A 24,899-nucleotide genomic window follows, 5' to 3' on the forward strand; every position below is an offset into this window, starting at 1 on the left:
ATGCTGCCTGGAGGGTTATTTTCTATTCAGTAACGATGTGTGCTTCCCAAATTCTCTGTAATCAGCGTACTTTTATAATCAAGAAAAAATAACTTTAAAAATGGGAATTAGGGCCAAGAAGGCCCTTTGAAGTTCCGTGTTCTGTCCCGTGACAGCCTGCGGTATGGTGGATAGTCCACCACTGAGTCTTCTTACTCTTCTCCTTGGCTGTGGGCTCCCTTCCTTCAATTTCCCTTCCCTTTCTCCTACTCTTTCCAGTGAAAATCATAGAGCTACTGGGCCTAGTGAGGGAGGGAAGCCCTTGCTGCTTGGAGGCACCATCCTGGGGTCAGTCTGGCCTGCTGGTTTTCTCCCTCCTGCCTGCCCTTAGGCTTTCCACCACCTCTTGGGAATAAGCCTGGTTCAAGGTCCTGGTTTAACAAAACAACACAGGGCATCCTGGGGTTAACTCTGGGCTTGGCCTTTCACAGTTCTATGATTAAATTGCATTTTTCAGTGGTTCTGCCTTTAAACTCAAACCCCTTTAAAGAGAAATTTAAGGAGAGCAAAACATAGGAAACAGTGCCAAATGCCAGTAACATATTTTAGTCATTTGGGGAATGGGCAGCTTTAGAAACCACAAATTCCCACTTATGCAAGGGCTACTTGAGCTTTTTTCTTTATTGCTTAGTGACAGAAACCTGGCTCTTAGACCATGGTCAGAGTTGCTCTCTCTTGTTTTCTCTTCTCTCTTTCTCTGAAAACAGTTATAAAAGGCCTGGGTTGGCCGGATGCAGTGGCTCACGCCTGTAATCACAGCATTTTGGGAGGCCGAGGCAGGTGGATCACCTGAGGTCAGGAGTTCGAGACCAGCCTCACCAACATGGTGAAACCCTTGTCTCTACTAAAAATACAAAAATTAGCCGGGCATGGTCATGGGTGCCTGTAATCGAGTTACCCAGGAGGCTGAGGCAGGAGAATCTCTTGAACCTGGGGGGCAGAGGTTGCAGTGAGCCCAGATCACATCACTGCACTCCAGCCTGGGCGACAAGAGCTAAACTCCACCTCAAAAAAAAAAAAAAAAAAAAAAAAAAGCCTGGGTTATCACAATGGGAGTTGGTTAATCCTACAGTGTAATCAAATAATAAAAGTCATTGTCTACTGATGATGTTGTTTATTCAGACATAGACAAAAGGCAGACTATGTCTATGTCTAAGTACCTGTTATACAAGCTAGATAAGCTCGGTCATACTGAACTACACATTCTCAGCCAGTAATTATAGTTTTTATTTATTATTTTTTCTTTTTTCCCGATATTCTCATGCCTCAGCCTCCTGAGTAGTTGGGATTACAGGTGCCCGCCACCATGCCCAGCTAATTTTTATACTTTAGTAGAGACAGGGTTTCACCACGTTGCCCAGGCTGATTTTGAACTCCTGACCTGAAGTGATCCACCCACCTTGGCCTCCCAAAGTGTTGAGATTACAGGCATGAGCTACTGTGCCTGGCTGAACTACACATTCTCAACTTAGGAGGCTCCACACCTGTGACGTTACCATTGGTTGGCAAGGCTTTGGTACCATGTGCTCAGCTGAGTGTTCTGTTTCCTTCCCCCTAAAGGAAGTGGCTGAAAGGGGAAGATGAGATGAGAATATTGTTTTGTGACTATACTTTCCAAAACCATGGCTGGCGCAATACAAAACTGAAAGAATTTCAGATAGCTCTTTTCTGTGGCCTTAGATTTGTTCTGACTACCAGGGACTAGGCATCAAAACATCAGAGTCCAAAGGTGAGGTTCTTCTTCTCAAGCCCCTGCCATTACAGTTAGATTAAGGTATAGCCCAGGCGGCCCCAGCACACAAACTGGTAAACTGCATTAAATCACCACCAAATAATTGGAAATAAGGTGCTAGTGAGCTCAGGTTTTCACATATGTTCCTTAAATTACTGGCAAAAGAGAACTAGTCTCACTTGAGAATAAGAAGATAGCAGTGAAAGTGTTTAAACATTTCTTTATATAGTGAGCATTCAGCATTTTGGTGGTGAGCATGTGTAAGGTGTAGAGTGCAAATATAAACCAGAGAAGCAGCCCTGGAGTGAGGCAGCTGACTGTCATCTGAGTCAGCAGTCAACTAACATGGGTCCAGGCGACTGGTTTTATTACATAAATGTTAAAATGGACTGATTCAGTAAAAATTGTGAAGAAAAAACTAGAGAAAATAACTACATAAAAGATGGAAAAAGATATAAAAATCCTCAACAAAATACTATCAAACTAAATGCATCCGCATATAAAAAGAATTATACACTGACCAACTGGGATTTGTCCTGGTAAAGCAAGGTTAGTTTAACATCTGAAAATCAAACAATGTAACAGACCATATTAATAAAGATCATCTCAATAGACACAGAAAAAGCATTTGACAAAATCTAATATCCTTCTTTGATAAAAACACTCAACAGGCCAGGTGTGATGGCTTATGCCTGTAATCCCAGCACTCTGGGAGGCCGAGGTGGGAGGATTGCTTGAGCTCAGGAGTTCGAGACCACCCTGGGCAACACAGCGAGACCCTGTCCCCACCCCCCTCAAAAAAAAACACTCAACAAACTAGGAATAGAAATGAACTTCCTTATCTGATACAGGATATCTGAAAAACTCACAGTTAACATCCCACTTAATGGTGAAAGACTCAATTTTTTTCCCAGGAAGATCAGGAACTAGATATGACGTCTGCTCTTACCACATCTATTCAATATTTTACTGGAAGTTCTAGCCAGGGCGATCATGCAAGAAACAGAAACAAAAAAAACTCCAGAATGGAAAGGAAGAAGTAAAACTATCTCTAGTCTCAGATGACAAGCTCTGGTATACAGGAAAGTGGGACACATTTTGATGATACAAAAGTTAGGAAAAAAAAAACTTTTAAATATATGTGGAACAAGATTTTGTAACGATATCCATGTATATTGCTTCTAGTCTTGAAGAGACTAAATGGCTAACCCTGTCCAGCTCAGAGTTATGGAAAAGCTTATTAAGGAATCTCATTCCAAATAAGTAAAAAAGTTAGTGTTACTGTCAGAGCGTGTAATATATTCTTCATTTTCAACATAAAGATGATGTATATTATATATATTTTATTAATAGAAAATCAGTTTCTCTTCCCCTATCTACTAAATATATTGAATACTATTTAAATATGTATTGAAAATATGTTTAAAGGGTGTCAAAGTGCAGGATGACCAGCCTTCCTGGGTGAAGGACATAGTTCAGTCTGGCCCTGCCTACTCCCAAGGGAACAGATGATATTGGTCTGATAGGCCTGCTCCAGGTCCCTTTGGAGTGGACCATGAAAGGCTCCATATGAACACGGGGCCTAGAGTAAGATCAGAAACAAGCCATCATCATGTGCTGCTGAAACTGGGTTCCTTGGGTAGATGAAGCTGAGAACCTGCCTCTCTATGAAGATCCTTTGAGGCACAAGGAAAGTCATGGAACGGATAGGGCCATTCAGACACCACAGAGTTAGTAAAATGAAAGCTGCACACCAGCTAGTCATATCCACTGAATCTACGGAGCGATCTGGTGGTGTGGGAATGCTTTGGTTTGAAAGCTCTGACTAGTTTCTACTCTCTTCCTTAGAGCAGTGACTATGGCAGTGATCCTGTTGCTCTGGGTTTACTGGCGTATGTTGGCCTTGGCTTTGACAGATCTTCCCTGACTAACTCAGACAATTACATATCCTGACAAACTGCCTTAAAGCTTCCTGGAGTTCTTGAACTTTGCTTCTTGTTTGTGTTTCAGCCCTGCTCTTCTAACTCTAGCTTGCTTGACATGGGGCATTTTGGGCCTTTTGCAAATCTGTTGGCACCTCCAAATGATGTCTTTCTAGACCAATTCTGAAATCCCATGTAAAATAATGTGTTCATCAAAGCAGGAAAGAAAGAAGCGGATGGAGAAAAGATGGTTTTTTAAAATTTTCTTAAATATGTGCAAGATTTTGTAGCTTCTCTATTCTCCTAAATCCCAGTAACATTAAAGAAAAATAAAAACAAAAACCAATGACTGTTTAGGTTTTTCTCAACTGTGCTATGAACTTTCCATTTTGGAAGAGTGTATGAAATAGACACATCTTAGTAAGTACTGTGTAAGTATTCCAGTGGATTGATTGCTCACAATAATTAGTTATCTCAGATACTTAAAAATGATTTTATTAATAATTAGGATTGCAGTTCTGATGGGAAAATGATAAACCTAGGGTAGTAGACATAAGAGAGTTTCATAAGCAGGAACTCTTTAATAATTTCCCTGAAGAAAATGCTTGAGTATACTTTAGAAAGAAAGATTAGCGTGAGTCCATATCACCCTTCCTGAAATATTCAAGAATGCTTAGGCAACTGGGAGGAATCATATCTGAGCAGAGAGCGACTGAACAGTGGCACCCCAATTTTTTGTCTTCTAGATCAGCATAATTTTTTTTAAGTTTCCAATTTTAAATTGGCCAAGTAAAGATGCTAAAAACAAAACAAAAGCTACCATATATTTTCACCATTATTTCACAAAAAAGGGGATTTTAACACCAAAAAAAGTGGAAACAGTATAATTTTTAAAAACAGGAATATTTTAAACTAAATACATGTGATATTATTAAAATTTGGTGAAAACTCCATCCCAGATGAGCCCCAAGCCCACAGAGGGAAATGGAGAATCTTTGTAATAAGAGCCCAGGGGATCAAAACAAGAAGGACAAAGAAATAACCTATAGATTAAAAGCCATTAAAAGTAACTGAAAGACAAAGTCATTGCATAGAAGTGAATTTCAGAACAGAAGAATCAGGACAGTGCTTACAACACTGTCAAGGTGAAAACACCTTTACAGGTATTGTCACAGCTGCATTCCACCTGTGTTATTTATTTAATGCTTTATTTAAATTGAGTCATTTACTTTTAAAAGTTTATTTAAAATGAAAGCCTTATAGAAATACCATAAATGGGAAGCCAGTATCCCTTGCCATAAAATGAAGCTAACACAGATGCTGGAAGGCCCTGAGCCTGCAGCCAACTCTCTGTTGAAAAGGGAGATCAGCAGGTGTTAGGGGTTCCAGTCACACCAGCACCAGAATGAAACTTTCTGTTTGATTTAACCTGAAAGGCAGAAAGACAATTGAAGGGGATAATTTTCTGTGCCTAAGGTTTTCATCTACCAAGTGGGGGAAATAATACCCACCTCATAGATTCACTGTGAAGATCAAATGAGTACAGTATATACAGTAAAACCTTTAGAACAGTAAATAGCACATATTAAGAGCTGAAAAATGTTAGTTATTATTCTCACTATCCCACACTTTGGGAAACACCAAATTAGGATACTTGTCTACGCCTATGTTAGACTGTATCAGGCATACAGTAATACAGCAACACATTTCTGGAAAGAACATATGGCTAGGGAATAAGAATGATAATTCTTTTGCTGATGTAAATTTAAATGAATAACTTACAACAAATGCATCTAAGGCAATTTACTGTTCATTTTGCTCATGTTTCCTTCCATGCCTCATTTACTTGACCAACAGCAAGTCTGAATGATATATTATTGCCTTTAGGGCATAGTACGCGATGCATTTGACACAAAAATGTCACACCACAGAGAAAGGATTTTAGGATCTTAACTGTAAGTCACTATTTAGGTAAACAAGGCTGCCCAAATATATTAGCTGTTAAATTATGAAATCAATGTCTCATCTATTTGAAGCAAACAATAGAATTAACATAGGATTTAATTGTCAGAGTGGCTACACATGTTATAATTTAATTCATGTTATGAAATACAGTAAGGGAGGATTTACTCATCAGTAAACAACCAAATAAATATGCTAACATCAAAAAGCAGTAGTTCTAGGGGGCTCCAAAGATGGATTAGTTGGTCCTGAACAAGAAAGACATATACTAACATATCTAAGCTGTTGCCTTTCATGTGTCTCATCCCTTTTGTCCCTGGAATTATATTTAGTACACAGAGAACAACAGCACTGCCAGGGCAGTCAAGTAGAAAGAGAGGGCATTAATTTAGTAGAAGCTGGTCAAGGTTAGGGCAGGAGATAGTGGACAAGTAAATATTTGGCTTATTGAACTACAAGATAAGGTTATATTGGAAATTTATGGCAATCTCTAGACCCTATATTGGGCCTATGTTGATGGTGGTCTCATTCAGAAAGATCTGGATTATAAAAATATCTGTCTGTCTTAGTCCCTGTCCATTCATTGTAGGACAGTTTCTTCCAGCTCTGCAACAGGCTTCTTGGTAACATCTTTACTACTTCCCTTTCCTCTCCACTCAGTTCTGGCTCTTCCTTCCTCCAGCATCTCAAGGTGTTCCTTTTTCTGCTGTTCCTTTTTGATGTCATGATCCTCCATTTTTCTCCAGACCTCTTCATTGCTAGGCTGCTTCTCCTCTGAGTGGATGAAGTTACTATCCTTGCTTGCTCTGTTTTTTCAGGCAGGACCCTCAGCTTTTCTATTGAATTGTGCATCACACACTAACTATTCTTTCTTGATGAATGTTGTCTGTCTTTTCCTGCTTTTCTACACACACACACACACACACACACACACACACACAAACACACTTGGATAATTCCTTCACTCTAGTTCTTTTTTTCTTTTTTCTTTGAGACAGAATCTCGCTCTCTCGCCCAGGCTGGAGTGCAGTGGCGTGATCTCGGCTCACTGCAACCTCCGCCTCCTGGGTTCAAGTGATTCTCCCACCTCAGACTCCTGAGTAACTGGGATTATAAGCGCCCGCCACCAAACCCAGGTAATTTTTGTATTTTTAGTGGAGACAGGGTTTCACCATGTTGGTCAGGTTGGTCTCGAACTCCTGACCTCGTGATCTGCCTGCCTCGGCCTCCCAAAGTGCTGGGATTACAGGCATGAGCCACCGCGCCAGTGCCTTCACTCTACTTCTATTATGTTTATAAGTAATAAAATGTTCCAGACTCTGACATGAATTACAGTCTACTCCCCTTACTTGGTAGGCCACATTGTACCTGTTCCCTAGGACCTATTTCTCTTAGAGGCTTCGGTACTTGAGGATACCAAAAAGTGCAGAATAAACTCAGAGGCAATGCAATAAACTCTTTTCCCTGTCTGTTACTGTGTTTGCACTGGTCTGGGTACCAAATCAAAATGAGTACCCAGGAGTGGAGCTCCCTAAACTTAACTAGTATTAGCAGTGGCTCCAGCTTTTAGTGAGTTCCACACTCTACCTATAAATGGCCTCTATGTTCTGGGGTAAATCAACTTTTTTGGATCTGTCCAATTACTTTATGGTGATCTGAATGGGTCATTTATGAAAGTAAGAAGTGTCCTAGAAATGTCACTTTGTCACCAAAATAGGGAGAAAAATCTCCCCATACATTCAGGAGGAGCTTGCAGTATGCTTGGCACTGTTGCACATGCTGGGGATGTAGGTGAACAAGCCAGACAAGGCCTTGCTACGGTGGGGCCATGACTTCCTGTTGAAAGGCCAAGGAAAATGATTGCAGTCAACCCTGGTCAAGGAAATCAGGTTAAAAACACCTTAGAGAGGAGGAGAGGACCATTTCTTTGGCAGATAGGCCACTATGTTAACAAAGCTCCACCTCCCTCAACTAGGATACACATTTAAGAGCAGGCAGAAGGTTTTTTTCAACACACACACACACACACACACACACACACACCCCTAACCAAACCCAAAAGATAATGGGAATCATGTGTTCTGCTCTCATGTGCAAACCTATAATTTATGGAAAGATGGGAAAGAGAAAGTCCCTTAGGAGGCCTAGCCAAGTTCTGTGGTGAAAATTCAAGTGTACTCAAAGCTCAAAGCTCAGACTGGAAGAGGTGGGGGTGGAAAGGAGCAAGAAGCCACAGCAAAAATAACATGTCTTGGGGGCAGTCAGCTCTCTCCTTTCTCCCCATTTCCAATGCCATTCCTGGGCCAAGTTGCTTTCCTCCCTTCTTCCTGCCACCCCCAGCCCTCCTACATTCACACATTTTCCCTCTTATTATTCATTCTTTTTTTTTTTTTTTTTTGAGACAGAATCTCGCTCTGTTGCCCAGGCTGGAATGCAGTGGCACGATCTCAGCTCACTGCAACCTCCGTCTCCCGGGTTCAAGCGATTCGCCTGTCCCAGCCTCTCGAGTAGCTGAGACTATAGGCGCCCACCACCACACCTGGCTAATTTTTTGTATTTTTAGTAGAGATGGGGTTTCGCCATATTGCCCAGGCTGGTTTAGAACTTCCAAGCTCAGACAATCTGCCCGCCTTGGCCTCCCAAAGTGCTGAGATTACAGGTGTGAGCCACTGCGCCCTGCCTATTCATTCATTTTTTAAGAATTGCAAATTGGCTTTAGTGCTCATAATTCCTGTCACAAGGTGATGTCAGAAGAATAAATTATAGGGCATCCTAGAAAACAGGTAGTTAACATCAAATGAGAATGTGTGTTAATAAAACAAAACGGAGTTACCAGAAATTTTCAAATTATGGAAAGGAAATGGTTTCCTTAAATACATGACTGTGAATAATATATATTAGTAACTTAATATTAAAGAATAGAGCTGGGCGCAGTGGCTCACGCCTATAATCCCACCACTTTGGGAGGCCGAGGTGGGTGGATTACTTGAGGTCAGGAGTTGGAGACCAACCTGGCCAACATGGCCCCATCTCTACTAAAAATACAAAAATTAGCTGGATGTGGTGGCGTGCACCTGTAGTCCTAGCTACTTGGGAGGCTGAGGCATGAGAATTGTTTGAACCTGGATGGCGGAGGTTGCAGTGAGCCAAGATGGCACCACTGCCCTCCAGCCTGGGTGACAGAATGAGACTTGGTCTCAAAAAATAAAAAAACGAAAAAGCAAGAATATACTATAAGACCTGACAATAGAAAAGGCCATCATTTAAGGGCTCAGTTGCTAGCAATATCATCTCTGATACTGAGTTTCAGTCTATATCATGATGGCTACATATTGTTATTTTTGCTTCTTCTATTGGGCCATTGTCACTTAGCTTTATAGTGTTGCTTTTGGAGGATATGATCACCAAAGCAAATCAACTACTATTTTCATTGTATTTTTTAAAAAATGCCAGCATAAGTAATTCTTGCTAGGCCATTTGGAAAAGCATTTTTATTACACTTTATTATTGGCTAAAAAACTTTAATAAAATTTTAATACATATTTTATTAGTTTTCCTATCAGTAATGTGAAATAAATTATTATCCATGTCAGAGATGGAAAAATTGAGGCCACCGAAACGAAAAAAGATTAGTAGTGGTGGTGGATATGAAATAAATGTCAAATTGCTCACGTAAGAAATACCCTTTGTAACATTTGAGATAGTTTCTAACATCACTCAAGGTGTTCTTGCTATCCAGGGATAGTTTTAACTGCTGGTCAGAATGCAAACCGGAGAGAAAGAATCTGTGGTCATGGGGGTGTGATAAAGCCTCATTACAGCTGTAAATCAAGTGACTCTTGTTAAGGGACTTTGAATTGCAGCCCTCATAGGGCATTCACTATATGCCAAACACTCTTCTAAGCATTGTACATATTTGTAACTCACTTAACCTCACAACCTTGGGAGGTAGGTAGTTTATCCTCATTTTGCAGAAAAGGAAACTGAGGCATGATAAGTTTAAATAAATTTCTCAAGGTCACACAGCAGGTAAGGGGTGCTGGCAAGATACAAACTCAAGCTGTCTGGCTCCAGACTCTCTGCCCACAACTATTATGCTAAACTGCTTTTCAGAGGCCATGCTGAAGTTAACCAATAGACCAGGGTTATTTAAAGATTTACTTGAAAGTCAATTGTTTACTTGAACTCGGGACCAAGCAGTCCTAAAGAAAAAAACCAAAGAGGTTTTCAGTTCGCAAATGCTCACTTACGCAATAACACAGTTTGAATGAACAGACAGCCCCCTTTGAGCTCATTCTTACCCTCACCACCTCTTCCTATAACTGATTCATTCATTCACCCCATATTTATGAGGCACTTTTTCTTGCCCAGGCACTGCTCCTGGGATTGGGGTCCAGGATGGATAAGATCAAGACTTGCTTCCAAGGCTGAATCTTTCATTTATGGATTATTTTTAAAGGCTCTTGCAAGCACGCCTGAGAACGAAGTAACTCAGGTGACATTTTATTTGGGGAAGGCATAACACAGTCCTGGCAAGAAACATAAAACTGTACCCTCTTAGACTCCCTGGCCTTGAAACTGAGGACACCCTTCAAGGTGAGCTCCTCCAGAGCCTGGGTATGAGGGGCTGGTGATTTTCTCCTAACTGTATTCCTCTCCTCTCAGTTCAGAGGACTCTCAGCACACTCCCACCTAGAATGTGTGTCTTCTCTTCTACTTTCTTTTCAAATTCACTGCCTCACAGTACATTGTACCTAGCACTTAACAGATACTGAAAAGGCTGTGAAATAGACTTCATAAGTCATGCAGTGCCAGTACTTTCCTGCGGTGCTCATACTCATTTTTGTAAAGGGGATGATATTCTTTTTCTTATTGTGGTAAATGTACACAGCATACCATTTTAGGTGCATCATAATCATTTTTGATTGGTTACATTTCACAGATTGCATTTTAAAATACTATAGCTTCTCCTCCACTGTTAACCATTTCATGGGTAATAAAATTGCAGTTGAGACAATAAGCTGGTTTTCCTAACCAGCACGGCTGGCCATATCAGTTTCTCAGAAAGACTTCAACTTCTCTCCTACGCTGAGGTGATTCAATCCTGTGGACCGCTTCCCTCTCCACCCTTGACAGATTCAGAAGCTAACTCCAAGGTCTGAAGTTTGCCTCCCTCATCCGAGGCAGCTGAATCAACTTCTCTCGCCACCCCTTTCATTATCCCATTCCATCCACCCCACTGCCATCGGTGGGGTGGAGACTCACTGCTTAAAGTGTGCTGAAGAAAAACCCAGAAGCAAGAAACTAGAATAACTTGCTCCTGTTAACAAAACAAACCAGAAAACACAGTAGGGGCCAAGACCTCACAGTCGCCGAGTTCCAAATCCTTCCTTATCCCAAGGAGACAGACTGCCTGCCTCGCTATTCTAAGCTCAGGCAATGTGGCTTAAGCAAACTCATAGAAGGAATTCAAGCCTCAAGATCCATTTTCAGCCTCCCCCAGCTACCCATGTGCCTTTTTATCCTTACTCCATCTTGCCCAGACAAACGTGAAAGCCTGTGTAAAGACCACTGCATGTCTCACTTTGAAAGGGCTTGAATACCCTCATGAACTAACTCCTGGCTCCAATCTTTGGTCTCATGGAGACAGAGAAAGCAGCAGCCAGTTGGAAAACAAAAAAAGGGTTGTTATCTCTATGTTAAATTAAACTCAGATTTACTTAATATCCCAGCCAACTTATGCCACAACTATTTTGGCCCTTTCTGCCACCCCAAAGCCTTTTGTGGCCAAAATGTACCATTGTGCTGCTGTTTGACACTGCGTGCCAGCAGGCCTCTGGGCCAAAGCCAAGGAACACCCTTCCTTCTTTGGGTTTTGGGGGAGCAGGGGAGGGCTGCTAATTCCTTTTGTGACCACTGACTAAAAGCTGAGTGGTCAACAATTTGTTAAATTATACACACACCTAAAATGTCAGCTGCATCAGAGATTTTTGCTATCTTTCGCGTGGCTGAAGAGAACCTTCAGGCTGATGGCAATTTTAGAAGTTGGGTTTTTTAACCATAAACTGGGGGATGGATGCTAGCAGAACTCCAGACACGCGGGATCCTGGGTAGCAAAGACTCATCTTTGATAAGTGTATATGTCAATAATTCAAACCAATGGAAGGGGATAGGAATTAAAATTAGTCACAGTTATAAATACGTACACATACACATACATGCATGAGAGAGACACAGAGAGAGAAGCTCTACCTCAAAAGTCCTTTTTGGAATCACGCCAGCTCTAAATACAAAACCACACACTGACACGGGTCAGTCAAAGCTACAGATACAGAATGTGCTAACCTGAAAATTTTGAAAAGCAAAACAAAACAAAAACAAAAAGCAAGGCCAGGTGCAGTGGCTCATATCTGTAATTCCAGTACTTTGGGAGGCCGAGGTGGGAGGATCACTTGAGCTCAGGAGTTTGAGACCAGCCTGGGAAAAATAGCAAGACCTTGTCTCTACTAAAAATAAAAAAATTTAGCTGGGTGTGGTGGCGCACACCTGTAGTTTCAGCTACATGAGAGACTGAGGTGGGAGGATTGCTTGAGCCTGGGAAGTCGAGGCTGCAGTGAGCTGGGATCATGCACTGCATTCCAGCCTGGGTGACAGAAAGAGTCCTGGTCTTAAAAATAAACAAACAAAAAAGCAAAAAGCAAATTTGCAGCATCATAAATCCATATCTAATTAGGCTGCATTCCCTTGTGGACTGCAATATATTCTGTGGGTTATCCAGTTCCTTTGTTCTAGCATCTTGCTGTTTTTGATGACTACAGGTCATTGGTGTAGACAGAATGAAATATTTTGACCACCATGGCACCAGTTAAAACTGACCTGTAAATAATTTTAGGGGTTACAGTCTATTTGGGGGAAACTGGGCAGGAAGCTGGGCCTGACCGATATAATCCCAATATCTACAGAGTCTCTCCGAGCACTGGGTTTTTTGCTATGCATGGTGCTGGCACTCCAGGGCTAATGATGGGTGCATTTGCCCTTTCCTTTCCCCCGCTTTGCCCTATTATTCCTGCCTTCCACCCAGTGGAAAGACATGGTAGTTTCAGAAATGGTGGTGGTTAGGGTGAGGGGTTTGCTTTGCTGCCAGGTAGATTTGATAGCAGTTTACCCCCAGAAATAGAGAATGTGCGTGCTGGGAGAAAACAGTCCAATTTAGTGGTTCAGAGTGTGTGCCTATTTCTCTAACGAAGGGAGTCCTTCCACTGCAGGAGCAACTGTGCAGCTGGAAGTATTCATTCTTCTTTCTTTTAATAAGTTTGAAACATTTCACACAAAATTGAACAAAAATAACAAAACAGGACTTGTGCTAGAACAGGATGGGTTTGAATCCCAGCTCCTCCACTTTAGCTGGATGACTTTGTGCAAGTAAATCTCATTGGTGAAATGTGGATAATAATAGTACCTGTTAATATAGGTATATTATATAGGGCTATTGTGTGGATTAAATGAGATAATCCATGTAGATTTAGGACAGGGTCTGGCCTAAAGTAAGCACTCAATAATAAAAGTGAGTAACATTTTTTGAGCATATAATAAAAGGGAGTTATTATTAATCTAATTATTTAGTACAACCTTCTCATTTTACAAAGAAAGACTTTAAGCAGCAGAGGTATTTTGTGACTTGCTAAAGGATAAACTGTTGCTGTCATCCTGGGTTGTGGGTTTTCTGACCTCTCCCTCTCTCCTCTTGGCTAAGTGCTACAAAATGAGAGTGAAGCAGGCAGGCCCCTTGCCTTCCAAGAGACTGCACCATACCAAGCCAGGGGTGGAGCACACAGGCCGAGGATCCTGCCCCTTTCAGCATATCTGCCTGTCTGCCAGATGATCAGTCCCTGTCCCCAGCAGGCAGTAGGCAGAGAAAAGAGAAAAAGGTGAAACTCAAATCAGTAGTTTTATTACCCGTGATTGCCTAGCCTACTTTCTCTCTGTGCCCTTGACCTCTGCTCTAACCAAGAATCCTTTCACAGTCTCTTTCCCCTGATTTCCTTTGTTGTTCAGCTCTAAAGCTTCCCTTATGGTGCCCCATTCCCTTAATGTCCCTTATAGCCCAAGTTCTTAAATAGTTCCACCTCTTGCGAACCTCAGCTGCAATGGGCTCTCTGCTGTTAGCCCAAACACAAATGCCAACTCACAGTTCACCAGATAACCTGATTGGTGCTGCTCGTCTTAGGAGGAAACCCACTAGGTGGCATATTATCTTCTGCACATTTTTATTGGCCAACTTTTGTTTGCTGGGCATTATTTTAACAGCCACTGAATTGTAAGGTATTAAGATGACAATTTGTCTTTAAGGAAAATATAAAATCAATATATTTAACTTGTTTTAATAAGCTGTCCTTCAGATCATATTTGTCAAAATGCTTAAAGCTGCTATTTCCTGACAAAAAGTTGAAATAGTTGACCTTTGGCCAATGGAAATCCAGCCATTTGTCAGTTAGAACTGAAGGTGCTGAGCTGACACTCAGCGGCCTGGCTCGCATTCTAGGTTCCTTGCTGCACCCAGAAGCCTGGATACTTTGTGCAAACTGGCTGGAAGGCCCCCGAAAGCAGATACATGCAGAAAGACTTCCACAATTTCATCACTTCTCGAGGTCTATGAAAGCACAGAACAAGGGCCCTAGAGCTGGAAGGGGCTGTAAAGATTGTTTAATCCAATCCTCTTACTTCATGAATGAAGAAACTGAAGACTTGAGAAGTAAAGTAATACAGTTTCCATCCAAATACATGCCTGTGGTCCTCTTCCTGGGAAATGATATAGTTGCAAGGCCAAAGTCAGAATAAAAAGTGACCCAAATGGGCTATACTGTATGAAATTGTCATTTACAGACGCCATACATCTTTAACAGAGGTTAACAGGATGGAAAATAATCCCTACCAGGGTTAAGTTAAAAATTCATTTTTTAAAAAGAAAGAAACTCAGCCTTTACAAAGTGATGAGAAATGATAGGGATTGGGATATTTTCAGAGGTAAGCTGTGCCTCCACTTCTGACTAAGACTTAATGGAACAAATGCATTCAGGGAGATGCATGGAATTTAAACACAATTCAACATCAGTTAATTCGAAGAGTAAAGGCCCTTCAGTCCAGCTCCCTTCCACCTCAATGTTAAAGGAAGCTAGAAAGCCAATTACATTCACAGCAGGGCCTCTCCCCTACTGCAAGGGAAGAATGTACTGCAAATTCTATGTGTGCTTTACAAGCTAGTAAAACTATAATTGCAGGTGGGAAGGAACATGGCGTCTCTTTGTTTCTGCCAACATTTCAGTCTGGTGAGCTCTCTCTGCAGCTGCAGAAAGAGTGTGGACTCCATGGTTTTCTTTAAGCACAAGAATGTGTACTCCAGGATTCTACAAAATTTACAGAAAGACTGCTTTCTGTTAAAATTGAAAAGATGTCTGTGCATAGCCCACCAAAAGGTCATGCATTCTTCCAAGAAACAAGTGCTGAAGGTGCTTCCCTTTTTCAGCAAGCCAAAACCCACCTTCGGGTGCAAGCTCTGAAGACCTCGCTCAGCAAGAGCAAAGACAGGTGGCAAGGTTCAGAGGGTAGGTAGTACCACTCACTCAAGTGCAGGACTAGGGACAATACCCTGGCTCAAGAGGGTAGGGGCTGTCCAGGTGCAATTCCCCTGTGGAGCCACTGGGGAGGTCTGGTCTAGGACCATCCTGGAGGCAAGAGGAAATGAGGCTTTTCTGCGTCCCCTACCAAGGTAATGCTCCATATGGTGATTGTATAGCTGCAGCTATAGCAGGTGTCTATGGCCTAGATTCCCCTATAGAACATGAGGGGCAAAACTGGGACGCAGCAAGCATTACTTTTGTGGTGATGGTTGTCGTCTAGTGTCCACAGATGCAGTGTCTTGATGACGCCGAAGAAAGCTCCCAGGAGTCATTTATACAAGGTCCACACCTCACAACAACACTAATAGCAATACTCTACCCCTAGTAAAGCGCCTATCCCCTAAGCCCTTAAGTGACAGGCAAAGTTCTAAGTGCTCTATGCATACTAACTCTAAGGCCTCACAACAACCTTTGGGGCAGGTACTATTATCCTCACTTCAGAGATGAAGTGCTTAAGGCACAAAGAGAAGTGACTTGCCCAAGGTCACCTAGTGTGTCTGGGGTGAGTTGGCATTTGAACATGGGCAGGCGGCCTCCAAAGCTCCAGTGTGCGACCGCTGCAGTGGCCAGCACCTCTGCAATGCCCAATGTCGGATATCATCATTCCTTTGGAGACCTTTGCTCCAGGCAGAAACTCCATCCTATGTTCACCTCACACTGGCGTGCTGGCCTCCTAAAAGCTCCTGACAGCCATCTTAATTTTGATTTCTATTTAATTTTCCACCTCACAAAGCAATGCCAGGGAGAGGGAGTCTGGTGATACCTTTAGAATATGATTTATCAACCAATAGCTTAAGGGAATGCAGGGCTTCCTTGCTGCCACCTGACCTTTGTCTTCGGCCTTCCTAATGTTTGCATTGCTGCCCTGACCTTGCAAAGTGACCTGGAATAGCTTGGCTGTTTCCTTGTGTGTGTCCACTTTCAGAGCCCAGCTGTCAGCCTGTGCAAGTCTGTCAATTAGTATCTCAAGGGTTTGGGATGGGGTCTGCCGCCTTTTGAGGAGCACAATCTAACACTAACCTCCAAATTCCTTCTCGTAATTGAGCATTCATTAGTTTGACGGAACAAAAGCAGGCATTCTCTATTATAAAGCAGAGGTCAAAACTGGTGGCTGTGTTTTGTTTGGCCTGCAGAGTGTTTAAATATTGAGAAATTTCACATAAAAATACAGATTTCCGGCTTCTCTTGGAAAACGGGAAGAGCAGACAACTCTGGGGCTACTGAGTAACAGCTGCCGCCTTCAGATATGGAAGCTGTCTCTGGTTCATCTGCCCAACTTGAGTCTCCCCTTGGGCCTGCTTCAGGCACAGATGCCATTTGCCTGGTCTCTGCAGGAATCCCAGTCAACATAGCTCTGTTCTAGAGCCAGAATTCCCTCCTTTAAAACGTGAGATGGGTCAGGCGTGCTGGCTCACGCCTGTAATCCCAGCACTTGGGAAGTTTGAGGTGGGCAAATCCCTTGCCCAGGAGTTCGAGATCAGCCTGGGCAACATGGCGAAACCCTGTCTCTACCAAAAAACCCCACAAAAATTAGCCAGGCATGGTGGTGCAAGCCTGTAGTCCCAGCTATTCAGGGGACTGAGGTGAGAGGATTGCTTGAGTCCAGGAATTCAAGGCCAGCCTGGGCAACATAGGGAGACCCCCATCTCTACAAAACATTTAAAAAATCAGCTGTGGCGTGGTGGCGCATGCCTATGGTTTCAGCTACCTGAGAGGCTGAGATGGGAGGATTGCTCGGGCTCAGGAAGTCAAAGCTGGAGCCAGCCATGATCATGCCCCTGCACTCCAGCCTGGGCAGCAGAGTGAGACCCTGTCTCAAAAACATAAATAAAATAAAATTCCAGGAGCAAATGTGTTGATGGTCCACTAGGCTTTAGCCAGAAGTTCAAATAAAAGCCAAACAACAATATGAAAAGCTGCCCCCATCAGCCTTCTCTGTTTCCCCACAAGGACGGGTGTAATGTTGTTCAAAAGCTGCAAGTTCCAAATATGGAGGGAATTGCAGGCCACTATCACATGGAGACAATGATGTCCACTAAGACACATGTGGCAATGCTGTCTTCTGAGGTTGCCATGCATCCTGGTTACATTTCTGAATTGGGTGAAGTGCTGGAAACCTCCTCAGCCCTAAAACACCTGAATAGATAGTGCCTTCTGGTTATCCCTCTGGTCCCTTGAAGACCAACTATGGGTGTGGTGGGATGGCTAGTCCAAGGCATCAAGGGATGAAATCCCACTGGACATCACCAAGTGGAACAGAATCATGAGCAGCTTTGACTATAAGTTCCTGGCACACGGACAGAGTGCAGGAATTTGACCATAATCAGTAAGAATCACCAGTCCGTTTCTGAGAAAATGTGCCCTTTCAATTTCAGGGGAAACATGGCTCCTGATACATAGTACATGCTTAATAAATATTTGCTGAATGAATAAATGAATAGGGCGAAAACACCCAGTGAGGGGCTTGATGACAGAGTCGGGCTCATATTTCAGGTGCACAGGTGGGATGGAAAGATTTAAAACTCAGTTCCTCGTTCTTTGCACCTCAAGGCACATCCCAGAATCTTTCATTTCTGAGGGAAGTGAAGCAATACCGTTTTACTCATTCTATGAATGTTTTGTTGAGACAATTTATCAGAATAATCCTGAAGCATGCGGACAATGTTAAGAAATGTCACAGTTGGCCGGGCGCGGTGGCTCATACTGTAATCCCAGCACTTTGGGAGGCCAAGGCAGGTGGACCACAAGGTCAAGAGATCAAGACCATCCTGGCCAATATGGTGAAACCCTATATCTACTAAAAATACAAAAAAAATTAGCTGGGCTTGGTGCCTTGTGCCTGTAATCTCAGCTATTCAGGAGGCCAAGGCAGGAGAATCGCTTGAACCTGGAAGGCGGAGGTTGCAGTGAGCCGGGATTACGCCACTGCGCTCCAGCCTGGCAACAGAGCGAGATTCCATCTCAAAAAAAAAAAAAAAGTCACAGTTGGTAGTAAACATTTTCTTCAGCTTGCCCCCATGGAAGAAACACTGTAGATCAGATCATTAGAATGGTTTAAGGCTACCAAGGCCTCAAAGTTCTCCTCTTAGTCCTCTCTCTCTGGCTCATGATTATGGGCCAAAATTTTAACTTACAGCCTCTAAGAAGCCTTCCCTGATGGCCAAGTTACTGGGTGTTCTGGTTACTATTACTGCAAAACAAATTACCCCAAAACGTAGTGGTGAAAAAAAACCAACCAACAAAAACCTAGTGGTGCAAAACAATCATTTATTATGGGCTCACACATTTTGTCGGTCAGGACTCCAGGAAGGACACTATGGAGATGGTTCGTTTCTGCTCCATAATATCTGCAGCCTCATCTATAGGCTCAGGTGAGAAGACTTGAAGGCTAGAGCAGCTGGAATCATGTGGGGTTGTCTCCACTCATCTCTCTGGTGGCTGATGATTGCTGTCAGCTAGAACCACCACCATGAGGCCTGCTCATGTGGTTCTTCTATGAGGGCTCATCTGGACTTCCTTACAACATGGCCACTGGGTTGCCATCAGTGAGCATCTCCAGAAAGCACCAGGTTGGACCTATATTACCTTTTATGACTTGGCTTTGGAAATCGCATGGCATCACTTCCATAGTCACAGGCCTGCCCAAATTTGGGGAGAAGGAACACAGATCCCACCACTGAATAGGAGGAGCAACAGAGTCACAGTGTAAAAAAGACATGTGGGATGGAAGATACTGTTGCAGCTATCTTTGCAAAATACAATCTGCCACACACTTGGTCAGATGTATTCCCCAAGTACCCTAGGTTCAACTCCCCTGACTTAATGCCTACCTGCCTCTCTCATCAGACTGTGAGCTCAGTGAGGGAAGGGACTGTGGCTTAATCACCTTTGCCTCCTCTGTGGCTAGCTCAATGATTAGCACACAGAAAGCATTCAATCAATATACACTTGTTGAATCAAACTGAATAGAAATGAAGAACCAGAAAGACTACTGGGTCCCTTTCACAATGGCTGTTGGTGGCATAGGTTTCTACCACTGGCAAGACCGACGCTAACCTTACTCTGTATCTTTAAGTAAATGTTCTTTGAAAACAGGCCCTCACTTTGTCAGTATTATGATTGCTCTTTTAAAATATGAAACAACAAAAACCCAACAACAACAACAGCACTCAGATGGCTGCATGCCAAAGGACTCCCAGGAGAGTGATTTCAGCACTGACTAAACACCATCCAATTCCACAGCTGCAGCCTCAACCGGTATTGTGTTGTCTCTACCTGAGGGGCTAGAGTTGGCTCCTGGAATCCTTATCTCAACTGAGCTCCTTCTCACCTGGGCAACAGGGCTCTCTATCCACCACTCACAACGCACAGTTATCTTTCTGATCTGGCTTCCACAAAAGGTAGTGACTTTGTCCTTAGCTCTGCACATTTTTTGCCACAGCCCATGCTGAGCTCCCCCGATCCTTCAATCATCTGTGGAATTTGGCTGCGGCGCCTGGGTCTGCAGAACAGAAAAGTCAGCTTGCATAGAGAACAATCTGCACCAGCACCTTGCTAATCACCTGCTTTAACCCACTCAGCTAACTGGTTCCATCATCAAAACATCAGAAAACTAGTAGTTATGCTCAGCAGGTAGTAAAGATGTCAAGACTGAAAGTGAGGAGTCAGAAGACCCAGCTCCAGTCCTGGCACCTAGCAGCAGTTGTCACTCTTCCCTTTCCCCTCCCTGTACAACGTGAAACACCCTGGGAGACTGAGTGTGAGGCATGAACTGTTCGGCACCCACTCAAGATACACCTGCTCTCCTAAGGAACAGGGCTTTTCCATTTGCTCCGCTGCCTGCCTATCAAAACTTCAAAGAATAACACTCAATCCCTTCCTCCGCCCCAGCAAGATCTTAGCCTGTGCATTCATTTTTTGAAAACCCACTTGTTTAAAAGGCATAATTTGCTCCCCAAATAACTTACGGTCCTCTTTCCTAGCTCATTAATTGGTTGGGAGAGCTGTGGCTAAAATAGCTAACAGAGATTTAGTGATGTTTTAATGGAGGCCTCGCTCCCGTCTCACCCCAGATTACGTTCAGGGGTTTCTGAAGGCAGTGCCGGCTGCAGCGGACACAGGCACCGGCCATGGAACAACACAGGCGAGCTGTCACGCTTTGTTTTTCTGCTTGTTAAATCTGAATGCTCCTAATTAGTTATCCTGGCCGCTAATGCCTGGGTGGACAATGGTGTAGGGATCAGGGCTGCTGAGAAGCTATGAATACAAGTTCCTTGGGCTCCTGAGGCTTGGGACTGGTGACTCGGTTGTGGGTACTGAGGCGCTGTGTTCCTGTGGGCTGTGGATTCAAAGATGTCAACCCCTGTGTGAATAAAGGTCATCACCTGTTACTTCTTTGGTGAAAGGGCAGCTGTGCTGGGTGCCCACTTAGGCGTGGCCTTTGTCTGCTGACTCTGTGAAGAGCGTCCATAGAGAAAAACGTTCTCTGATTATGGGTTTGCTTGGTGGGTCAGGGCCATGCAAAATAACTCACATCACTTCCTTGAAGAAGAATTCAGTAAAGCATGTTGTTTAAAAGTGGCCTTGAAATGTCTTAAACATTGCCTTTTTGTGATCTTACCAGCTAGAAAACAGTTGAGGTAAGACCACCGTTTGATTTATTTCTTCAGGGGCCAATTCTAACAAATGTTGAGGTCACACGGATGACAATTCCTAAGCTCTGTGGGTACGCTGGACTAGCAAAAAAGTTAACCGAAGAGTTAACTGTTCAGGATATGGAGTGAGTGTTCAGAAGGTTTGCAACACGAAACAACTCACTATTATTCTGACATAAGCAGAGATTTTTATTTTGTTTTAGAATTCTGTGCATTGTTATATTTCATAGTCAGCATTTCTAATTTTGTTTTGTTTAGCGACTGATGTTAAATTAACCAGTTTGCTTTGCTTTTTAGGGGAGAGAGAACCAGTGAGTTCACGATAGCGTATGTATGAACATATGTACATATACACCTTTGTCACCCATCCACCCACCCATCCATCCATCCATCCATCCACTGAACATTTCTGTGTTGCATAAGTTACATCAGTTGCTGAGTGTAAGTGTTTATTGCTTTAGTATTAAACAGTTTAGGCAGTGCTAGGCAATTCCAGAAAGGTAGTGTACATCTGGTCACTCCTCTCTCTTTTCACAGCTCTTGAGTGCTGTGGGTCCTCCCACCTGGCATCCTTCCCACTTCACAACTCTTTAGTAAGTACTCCAAATTCCAGACTTTCCTGTCCTTTTTCTTTCATTAAAACTTATCTGTTGAAATGTCTCCCCACCCTCAATATCATGCCATGTTTTCAAATGAATTTCTGCCAAAATAATAATTTATTTTTCTTGGGTAATATATTTCCTATTAACTACAATCTAAATGCCTTCACGTAAAGGTAGGGTCTCATTTGGAAATGTAGGGCCCAGGGAAGGCGAATAATGAGAAAATTAGCTCCTTAGGTTGTCTCACAAGAGGGGTGTGTGTGTGCGGGGGTGAGGTGGTGGGCAGTGGAGGGAGTAGGGTGGAGGGCCTACTCTAACCAGCCACCTCACCCATGGGATCATCCAGTATCCTTTCTCATGAATCGCCACAAATAGAATCATTCAATGCTTAACTTACATATGCCCCCAAAGGTGAGTAATACCAGAAGAGTTAGTCATTAATATACATTTTAGGTTTTGTCACAAGAGCACAGGTAGCCAAAATTTAGAAGTCAAATCTGACCTTTTCTTTCAGCAAATAGAAGGAACTTTAGAATAAACCTGCTATCATTTACACAGTCCAAAGAATGACATATTAAACCAGACTTCTGATTTGCTCCTTAAGAACAACTAAGAACTCTTGACCATTTATTTATATATACTAATGTATTCTACTGGTAAAATCTGGAACCTTTTCATCAGTGTTAAAAGCGCCAAGGGGAGTAAGGAGATGGTTTGTCACATACTTAACAGGGAAAGCAGATAGCTGACGCCGAAAGTTAAGGCACTGAGAGTTACGGTACAACTCTCTCCATCTCAGGTGAGCATATCTTTTTATTGCATTCCTGTCTTAAAGCCTTCTCATGGATTTGTGATAATGCTGGATAGACTGAAAATAACCAAACACAAATTCTATTCTATTTATTCTTCCCAAAGTAACTAACCAAGGAAAAGCTCTTAAAAAGCAGTGCCTCAGTTTCCCCATTCAAAACATGCACCAATACTAGTCTGTGCATTCACACATGTTGAGTTGTTGCCTTCTACCTCCTTTACAAGGAAGCACTTCGTCAGTTCAAAAACCACCATGCATTCATACCTCCTGAAAGAAAATTTGTAAGATTTTATTTTTTAAAAAATGAACAGTACATTCTGTCAGAGTTACATTCAAAGAGTATGGAATTGAATATGTTTTTCTTTTTTTTTTTTTTTTGAGACGGAGTCTCACTCTGTCGCCCGGGCTGGAGTGCAGTGGCCGGATCTCAGCTCACTGCAAGCTCCGCCTCCCGGGTTTATGCCATTCTCCTGCCTCAGCCTCCCGAGTAGCTGGGACTACAGGTGCCTGCCACCTTGCCCGGCGAATTTTTTGTATTTTTTAGTAGAGATGGGGTTTCACCGTGTTAGCCAGGATGGTCTCGATCTCCTGATCTCGTGATCCGCCCGTCTTGGCCTCCCAAAGTGCTGGGATTACAGGCTCGAGCCACCGCGCCCGGCCTTGAGTATGTTTTTCTAACAATATCGAGTTCACAGAACAGAAATTCACCTGGAATTCTAAACGCAAGAAATAAGCAAAGGAAGGCCATGCTCCCTGGAGCTCCTAGGATTTGGAGAGCCTCTGCCCCTGTCTTATGCATCTTCCTTGGCCCTGCTACTAGGCCAGGTATACCTGGCTCTATTTTACAGGTTATGGCTAAATGCTACCAACTGACTGTAGTCAGATAATGACTATATACAACTACTACTTTTTCGATGTGCAAGTCATACCAGTGAGCAATTCAATCACTGGTGAAACAGACAATTAGGGACTCAGTCTGAGCATTAATTTTGCCAATAACTGGTACTCAGTGAACAGTGACAGCCCTTCCTGAACAACTGGAGGGAATCTCCTTTGCAAAGCAATTGTCAATCCTTGCTATTTCTTTCCTCACATCTAAATGTACAATAGTAAAGGAAAATGCATGCAAAGAGGACAGTAATTCAAATCATGAAAAGGGGGAAAAGTGTCTTGAACGTAACAAAAGCAGCGGTAAGGCAGCTTGAAATCTTCAGCCAAATTGCTGAATTGAGTCTATCTGTGAAAATTTTAGGGATTGTTACTTATAAACATAAAACCAGACAGAGACAATAAGATTGCAATTTTTTTGGTACCAGAATTCTTTCAGCATCTTTAAGTATTATTAGTGCTTTGTGTACTATATTATTTTAAATTATCTCTAAATTATAAATCTCCTTTCACCATGTTTATTAAATTCTTACCTGTTTTTTTTTTTTTTTCTTTTTGAAGAGGAAAATGGCTGTTTTGCTTTTTAAATAAAAGCTAATGGGAAAAATCAAATTAACAAGAGAAATCTTAAAGTAGACAGGAATCTGTGCATTTAAGAAGAATATCCATCTTATTGTTTTTCTCTGATTTATAACTCTTGAGTCACTTGCTTTAGTTTATTTTCCTTTCCCCTGCAAAATCTGAACATTAAAAGCCCCTTTTCTATAGTTACTTGATATGACAGACAGGTCTGCTTTTACAGAAACCTTTAGCAGTGAGGAGAAAAATCAAACAGGGGAAAATAATTTACTCTAAAACGCCTGACACTGACAATAAGTGGGATGATGAAGCAGTCCAGAAGAGGCCAAAATGGCCTAGGATGCCATAAGGCTGGTGGTTGGGTCAGTTAGGTTGGGTTTCCCCATACCACTACATGCCCTTTCACAAAGCAATGGTATTTTTTGTTCTTTCTCCTTGTGCCCCTTCCCTTACATATTTGCAAGAACAATTCAGATCTAGAAAACATGCTTGTTATTTACTCAGAAACCAAGGAAAGATGAAGCAGGGGATGCCCTTCAGTGCTGATAGCCAAGATGCAGACAGATCAAAAGCTAAATCCAATTTAACCCACCTCAGGCAGAAAAAGTAATCGAATTAAACTTCCTCTAAATATGATAAGTTTGGGGCTCTTAAAGCCAGGCACAAAGAACCAGGTTAGAGTGAGCTGTTAAGTAAATGGATGCATTGAGCTCTAGCTGCCCCGCCCACAGCGTGTTTGATAAGCTGTTGATTGCCTCAATCACTTTACTACCCAGGCTGACAACTGATTAAGCTGCTTATGGGGCTCCAGGGGCTAATGGCTTGGCCACCAGGAATACCCCTGCCACTGATTTCAGTAAGCTGCTTGGCATGTATAGTTTGATTATTAAAGGAGGAAAAAAAGAAAAGGGGGTGGAGGGAAAGACAGCAGGGTATAGGAAAGCCTTAAAAAGCAGGCTGTACGATTCCAAATGGATACATTACTTTGACACCCTAAAATGAATATGGAATTACTCTGATTCTTTCTCTTCGT

At 42.6% G+C, this 24,899-nt stretch overlaps 1 protein-coding gene across 2 annotated transcripts in view; it reads right to left on the reverse strand.

The window, feature by feature from the left end:
* Nucleotides 1–24,899, reverse strand: part of PLEKHM3 (pleckstrin homology domain containing M3) — a 183,379-nt gene that overhangs the window by 54,264 nt on the left and 104,216 nt on the right. The window contains exon 7 of one of the 2 annotated variants that reach the window (XM_025405530.1): nt 18,582–19,833. The exons of the other annotated variant lie outside the window; for it this stretch is intronic. Coding sequence (XP_025261315.1) covers nt 19,802–19,833 — 32 coding nt within the window. The 3' untranslated portion in view covers nt 18,582–19,801. Of the gene's footprint in view, nt 1–18,581; nt 19,834–24,899 lie in introns of those variants that run through there. 2 annotated transcript variants of the gene reach the window in all.

The sequence above is a fragment of the Theropithecus gelada genome, chromosome 12, assembly GCF_003255815.1.
Source record: "Theropithecus gelada isolate Dixy chromosome 12, Tgel_1.0, whole genome shotgun sequence".
Lineage (NCBI taxonomy): Eukaryota > Metazoa > Chordata > Mammalia > Primates > Cercopithecidae > Theropithecus > Theropithecus gelada.